This window comes from Lactuca saligna, chromosome 8, assembly GCF_052625555.1.
Source record: "Lactuca saligna cultivar CGN05327 chromosome 8, ASM5262555v1, whole genome shotgun sequence".
In the NCBI taxonomy this organism is placed as follows: domain Eukaryota; kingdom Viridiplantae; phylum Streptophyta; class Magnoliopsida; order Asterales; family Asteraceae; genus Lactuca; species Lactuca saligna.
The window spans coordinates 11,848,866-11,856,311 of NC_136424.1; the positions used below are offsets into that span (position 1 = coordinate 11,848,866).

The following is a 7,446-nucleotide window of genomic DNA, read 5'->3' on the forward strand; positions in this document are numbered from 1 at the left end:
TCGTAAAGAACTTCACGATGCAATAACACAAGAAGGTACATTATACTTTCTAGATTGTTTCATTGATCAAAGATTTTTGACATAATTTATGGTACCGCTACTTTTGCGTTTTCCCACCGCTTTTTAACACCTTCATCGTGGGTATATTTAAAAGGTATCTTTCTTCTGGGCCAGCCCATCGGCTACTTTTTAGCCCAAAATATGAACGATGGTTTTTCTTTTACCTCAATCTCATCAATCACCGATCCAACGTTTTTTTTTTCCTTGTGATTTCCCTCCTGTTCTTGCCTGATCGGCAAATCTCCACCAATAAATAAATTAAGCGACAAAGGCAGATTCTGGCTCTTGACCTCCGACCTGATAAGTAACATCAAAGTTGTCAATTCTGTAGGCTTCTCTTCCTATATCCTCTTTATGTGTTTCTTTGAAATTAACCTAGGGTTTATTTTCTGGATGACTTTATCATGAATTCTTTTGTTGCAAATCGATTTTACCTTGTCGTCGTGCTACTGCTCCTCGTTTTTTGGTCGATTTCAGGTCATCCTGTTTTTGTTCTTTATGTTTTGGTGTACTATTGCATCGCACGCTGTTATCATTCAAATTGCCTCGTTTGATTCTTTAATTGGGGTTTTAACCAGGAATATGAGGTCTTACATTGGAACTTAGACACCCTAGGCCAATTACCCTTGTGATTGTTTGTTAGCTTTATCTATCCGTTCTATGTATAGAGTTTGAATTATGTTCTTTAAATGGGTTATATTCTCTGTTGGAATTAGGATTTAGAGGGTTTATGATGTTTTCCAGTGACTTTCATAACTGAAGTTGCTTCTTTCAGTTGAGTATTGTCGGATGTTTCAGACTAATCTACTTTCAACTTCTTCTCAATCTTGAGTCTTGACACTTGCAATGGTCTCAAGATAAGGTTACTCGTATGCCACCACGATTCCCTTTAAGAGTTTAGTATCGGATCCTAACCTAGCATTGGTACCTGTTGTGTATGTTGAGCTAGTTGATCCTTCATAGTGATGAAACAATGATAAATTCAACTAACACGATGCTTGCATCAGATATATATCTAACAACATTGTTCTTTTGATATTTGAGCTCCTAAATCTTTGGTACTTCTGAGCATGTAAGTTTGTAAGCTGCAAGGACTTGCTATATACATCTTGTCATGTTGCCTACTTAACTTTAGCATTACTAGAAGCGTACATGTGTTTAATAATATGGTTTACCTGAAGAACAGGTAGAAGGCAAACTTGGTTTTCAAATGACATAGCAGCAGATCAAAAATGTATAAAGTTTTATAAAATTGGAACAAAAATTAATATTGAGTCGTAAAACCTCTTAATTAGGTTGGAATAAATCTAAAACTTGGTTACTGTTTAATGACATTGTCCCTCTGAAAAAAAAAAATAGATGCCTTAAATGCCTTAAATCTTGATAGGGAAACACCTTATAATGATAAAGTACCAAGAAAAAAAAAAGTCTTACATGAACAAAAATTCTAAAAAGTTTGTAATTTTCTCATTTCCTTCACTAGAGATCTGTAATCTCTAATCATCATAGTCTCCCTCTTCTTCGATATGCTCCTCTTTTAATAGAAGCTTTGACAATTGCTCAATTAGGTTATATAGGTGCCTTCAGTGACTTGTTCTCATTATTTTTAAATCCTTTTTTTTTTACAGGTTTTAGTTACATAAAAGAGGAGGATGAATTTTGCAGCTTCTTTGTGTAAAAGATTAACTGTTAGCAACCTGGTTACAAAAATTCCTGTCTACAGTTCTGCAAGAGGTACACCTCTTATAACCCTTTAATTTATTTATTTATTGTCTTTCCATTATCTTCTTTTAATTGTGGTAACATTTTTTATTATTTTTAACTGAATGATAGATGTAACTGGAGATGGATTAAGCATGATATTCAGACATTTTTTATCATATGACAGTTTCTAACTGTCATAAACTATAAAAACTGACATAAAACGGAAGTTTGGATAAGGGTCAAACAATGGTCAATTCTCTGAAAATACGATTTTCTGATGCATTTTTTATATAGCAACATACCCTATATAAAAAAAATTCCGCGCTGACCTGGCAGCTCGACCCCAGCCAGGGGCTCTGCCCCTTAGACCCCGCTCTCAGGGGCGCTGCCCCCGGACCCCCATTTGTTTAGGGGCGAAGCCCCTAAATGACAGTGTACTTTGAAAACTTGATCGAATTTAAACAAGTATGTACTCCACACCTTCCTACTTGTTTAAGATTTATCAAGATCACATTTTGGTCAACAAAGTAATCCCATTACACTTAAATAATTTTAATGACAACAAATCACCAACACCTAAACCAATTACCCTTGTGATTGTTAGCTTTATCTATCCATTCTATGTATCTCACACTAGTGTTATTAGTATTTATTATTTTATTATAAATCTATTTTATTAAGAGAAAGCCAAATAAAAGTCAAGAAATCAGAAACCCCTTTTGGCTAAACCTGTAGTCCTTCAACACGACTTCACGGCTTCACCTTGGACGAGGTGGGTTGGAGGCGGACGAACTGTAGTTTTTTTAGTCCTTCTCGTTCTCGACTTCACCTTGGAGGCTTGAATCCTAACCTACAAATTACAAGTAAGCTTCTGAGTTCTGACTTCTCGTCTCAACTTGCCTTAGTCCTTCTCGAATTGCGATTTTTAGTCTTGGTGTGGGTCGTCTATTATGTTCTGTTTTGTGCTTGATTTTCTCAAGTTTCCTTTTAGAAACTTAATTTTGTACAAAATTTTCAAGTTCTGATAGCGTTGAATTAGTTTAGATATAGATCTATAATCCATATGGTTCATGTTTAATAAACATCACAGACATCAATCTTTTCCTAAAGAAGAAAACTGCATTGACTGGTGGTATAGGTTTTGTCCTGATAGCCACAAACACTATTAATTTAGTTGTATTATGCAATTATGTTGATCGGGACTTTAGTACACAACAAAGACATCCTTACATAGAGAAAATTCGTAATCAAGAGGGCTAAGTTTTGAATCATTGTTTTTCTTCCGGGCGCACCGAACAGGGTAAGTGTAAATAATCAATAGATACGTCAGGTAGTATACTCCACAAATAATGCTTTGAATGATGAGGTTTTGTGATCACTTTAACCATTTGGTTTAAAGCACTGTAGGTATTCGTTAAAATGCATGAGTGAGACTGAATATAGAAATGTGGCTCATTAGATTTTCTCCTAATTCAGTATTTCCTGTATTTATAAGGGGAGCTTTTTACTGTCATGTATCTTCGTCGGGCATCATTGATGTTACATAAATCAAGAAGGTCGTTTAGCAGCAGCCATGATATTGCAAGCACCATTGATGAGCTTAATAAGGTGCATTTTTAATTATTTCTGTAACTTTAAGAATTAAATCTGTTTTTTATTTCTTTGATATCTGCACCAGAATGGGAAGATGTCATTGAAGAATTCCATGTTTTTATGTATCAAGAGACCCCATAAAAAAATTTTATACCAGGTTCACTCTACTTATATTATTATATGGGATACTAATGATTGATGAAGTTTGACGTTATAAAAACGGGAATTCAATTAATTATAAAATGTTTGAAAATTTTCAGGAGATGGAATTTGTTTTTGGTGAAGCTCCACCTACAAGTCTTACTGGTTCCAGTGAAAGTCAACCTATATCCCAAGACTCAGAGTTTACACCTGTTGAAAAAATAAACATGGAAATGGAAAATGAATCAAAACTGAGCCATATTAGTGTGAAAGGTGAAGCTCAAATGGTGGATGTGTCTCACAAGGATATTAGCAAGAGAGTTGCAATTGCAAGCTGCAAAGTTATTTTGGGGAAGAAAGTATATGACTTAGTTTCTGCCAATCAGGTCGCAAAGGGAGATGTTCTTAGTGTAGCAAAGATAGCTGGAATAACAGGAGCAAAACAGACCAGTAATCTTATCCCTCTATGCCACAATATCAACTTAACTCATGTTGGTGTAGATTTACGATTAAACCCTTGTGATTATTGTGTTGAAATACGAGGGGAGGCTGCTTCAACAGGGAAAACTGGGGTTGAGATGGAAGCACTGACAGCAGTTACTCTTGCTGGGTTAACTGTGTATGATATGTGTAAGGCTGCATCAAAACATATTCAGATTACAGATGTGCGATTGGAACATAAAACTGGAGGGAAGAGTGGGGATTGGTCTAGGGAGAAGAAACAATGATTATTTAGATTATGGATGTTAGTGCTAAAACATTTTTTCAACACCTTGGATTAGGTTGTAGTATCATCAGAAATTGTTCTTAGTGTTTTCGTTTGCTAAATCGAAAAGAAATACCAAACCCCTTAGATATAGGTGGATTTAAGGTGTAGTTTAGGAGTAGGTTAGATTTGCCGTTTCAAAAAAAAAAAAAAAAAAAAAACACCCCCTTAGAAATTTTCATCTTATCGCTAAACAGGAAAAATATATGATCTTAAGCTCTTTCAACAATACAAAAGTTTTAATTAGACCGGAGCAATGTGTGATACCTGGCAATCTGTGATACCTGTTAGACACAAATTTATACAACAAGAATATGACAAACAAAAAAACACGACACAAATTGTTAAACGCGTTTTGTGTATCAAACACACACACAACACACAATTAATCCATGTGACTTGTGACAAGCCGCGATTAAACATGTTTTTAACTGTATTACATAAAAATAAAAATTTAATTTGGTTTTTATACATGTGTGTCATGCGTTTATACGTGTCGCGTGTCGACATGAATTTGATGTGTTTAGAATATTTTAAATATAAAAATAATTTGAATATTAGTCAACTTTATAAAAAACAAAAACAAATTATTTAGTTGAGAATTAAAATTTATAAACAAAAAATATATTATAGTTTAATATTTTATAGATATTTTAAAAAAAAAAAAAAAAACATATTAAGGCTTTTTATTGAGTGAAACTTTTTGAATTTATTTAAAAAACAGTTTAATAAACTAATAAATGAAAGAAGTATAAATAAATAAATAATAAATAATTTTTATTTGTTTTCAAAAAATAATCACACAAATCGCAAGTGGTTAGATTCATCTGTGATTTCATGACTCCCAACTAACAATATCACCTTCATGGGCTGCAATTTGACATATTTGTGTAGGCATGAAATGTCTTATTTTTTTTCTTAATTAATTGCAAGCTTTGTGTTATTATTATATGCATTTGCTTGATTTGGTTTCTTGAATGCTTTATGGTTCTACTTTTTTTATGAAATATGATGTTATTTAATGTTCTTTAAGAAAATAGTTCAAAAAATAAAATGATTAACTTTATCATTCAATACATCCATTATATTTATATATATATATATATATATATATATATATATATATATATATATATATATATATATATATTAAAGATGTGAAAAAAAGGAATAGTAAAAGATAGCATAATTTTTGTCTCTTTTGGTCTCTTAAGTTACATTCCAGGTCCCTGTCTTTTTTTTATGTGGCAGTTAATTACTTCCTTTCTAATTCTTGCTTACATTGGTCACCGTTCAACTATTAAAGGAACGTAACTCAACAGGATGCAATCTACGTGTTCCTCTTCTATGCATCCTCATCTTTTCATCGCCTCCTCCGTCCAATTACCTTACAACACTTCAACTCCAAATATATTCATTCCCTATCTTCTATTCGACGTATTCTTGATTCACCAAAAACCACCTCATATATTTCTTATTCTTACCGCTCCGTCGCTTTTCCCATATTCGTTTCTGGCTTTCGTTCATCTTAATCCTCCACTAGGGTTAGTTTACTTCCTCCACATCTTCTCGATTCTTCTGATTTTTCTTCATCTGAATAGGAAACGATGATGCGCACGTTGCAGTTTCAAAACTTCCTGATGTTTAGTTCAGGTTTGGTGTAGCACCTGGTTCCTGGTATGTAAATCTTAATTGAGTATTTTCCATTTTAAGCCTTGGACTCGGCGAGTCATAGGTTCGACTCGCCGAGTAGGGACGGGACTCGGGACACGTTTAAGTTGGCGACTCGGCGAGTCCATATACTGGACTCGGCGAGTCACCGCTGTTGGATGAAACCCTAAGTTTCAGGGGTTTGCACCCTATTTAATCCCCCTTTCCGTCCCTAAGCCAGCCCCCATTCACCCTCAGAGTCATATACCTCGTTCTAAGCCTTGTTTTGTGGATTTGAAGCCATTTGGTGTGTCCTCTTGAAGATTGGAGTGAGTAGGGAAGGAGATCAAGAAGAAGAAGAGGAGGTCAAGCACTTGTGAGCTATTTCAGAGTGATCTCTAAGGTATGGCTCGTTTTCCCCCTTGTCTCCATGCTTATGGCCCCATTAAAGTCCTTCATGACTCATTTCCAAGCTTGTATGTGCATCATATTTCGAAATAAGTTGATTGGCCTCTAGATCTAAGCATGGTTGAGCTCCATGAGCTCAGATCTACTACCTTTATGAGCCCATATTGTATATAAACCTTAGATCTACTCTTTTGGTGCATTTTGAACCCTAAAAACCCCATAGATAGATATTTACACGTAAAGTTGGAAACTTTACGTGTTATTCATGCTCTAGGAGCCCAGATCTACGAATGGCATGGACTGGATTCGAGCAAAATCGCATTGTAGCTCTTGCATGGAGCTGACTCGGCGAATCACTCATCTGACTCGGCGAGTCTAGTCGCGAGTCTCCGGGTTTGTCCCCTTTTTGCTATGTCGAGTTGTGTGGTGAGTCCAGGACGGACTCGGTGAGTTGGAAGCCAAAACTCACCCGTAGTGGAACTCGGTGAGTCGATGTCCAGACTCGGCGAGTTCAAGGCAATCTCCTTAGATTAAGATCAGACTCGGCGAGTTGTTCATACAACTCGACGAGTCACAGTATAACTTGTTCATCGGATGAAGATGAACTCGACGAGTTGTTCATACAACTCGGCGAGTAGGATGAAGGACTTGAACATTAGTTTGGAAGGAGAACTCGTCGAGTCGACGCCTAACTCGACGAGTAGAAACAGAATTCAGGTCAGTCGTTTGGACATGGACTCGGCGAGCCAACTCGGCGAGTCGGGTCAACTGGAAGTTGACCCTGACTTTGACTTAGGGCATGATCAGGGGTAAAATGGTCATTTTACCCAAAGGTCAGTTAGCAGTTTTTGACTAAGTGTTTGGTGGGAATTACAGTCGGATGATTTCCGGAACAGCAGCAGCAGCAGTCAGACTATTCCTACGAAGATCAGTAGCTACTTCGAGGTGAGTTGCCTTCTAGTAGCGGTGGGTCTAAGGCCACAATGTCGGCCCACCAGTAGGAGTTGTATGTTAGATGATTGTCTTTGTGATATCATCTAGGTTTGCTACTACCTGATATGTTATATGTTGGCATGATATGTTGTATGTGATAGTAGTAGAGTTCGGTTGCTAGGACCGAAGGG

The 7,446-nt window shown here is 36.0% G+C and overlaps 1 protein-coding gene across 6 annotated transcripts; it reads left to right on the forward strand.

Annotated features, from left to right (window-relative positions):
* The first annotated feature begins 229 nt into the window (after positions 1 to 229).
* Positions 230 to 4,308, forward strand: LOC145010934 (cyclic pyranopterin monophosphate synthase-like). Of its 6 annotated transcripts, none has more exons than XM_078969522.1 (5): positions 230 to 387; positions 1,689 to 1,794; positions 3,260 to 3,372; positions 3,443 to 3,514; positions 3,618 to 4,308. In XM_078969522.1, the coding sequence occupies exons 2-5, from the start codon at positions 1,713 to 1,715 to the stop codon at positions 4,224 to 4,226; spliced, it is 876 nt and encodes a 291-aa protein (XP_078825648.1). In that variant the 5' UTR covers positions 230 to 387; positions 1,689 to 1,712; the 3' UTR covers positions 4,227 to 4,308. The 6 variants fall into 6 exon arrangements, with proteins under 6 accessions (XP_078825648.1, XP_078825651.1, XP_078825649.1 ...); XM_078969523.1 differs by lacking the exon at positions 230 to 387 and adding an exon at positions 404 to 537; XM_078969524.1 differs by lacking the exon at positions 230 to 387 and adding an exon at positions 582 to 1,132.
* Positions 4,309 to 7,446: the final 3,138 nt, after the last annotated feature.

Excerpts from the sequence above, each read along its gene's own strand:
- LOC145010934 (XM_078969522.1), top strand. The coding sequence starts at position 1,713 with ATGAATTTTGCAGCTTCTTTGTGTAAAAGATTAACTGTTAGCAACCTG. Across the intron at positions 1,795-3,259 it reads TGTCTACAGTTCTGCAAGAG|GGGAGCTTTTTACTGTCATG; the intron begins GTACACCTCTTA and ends TGTATTTATAAG. Across the intron at positions 3,515-3,617 it reads ATAAAAAAATTTTATACCAG|GAGATGGAATTTGTTTTTGG; the intron begins GTTCACTCTACT and ends GAAAATTTTCAG.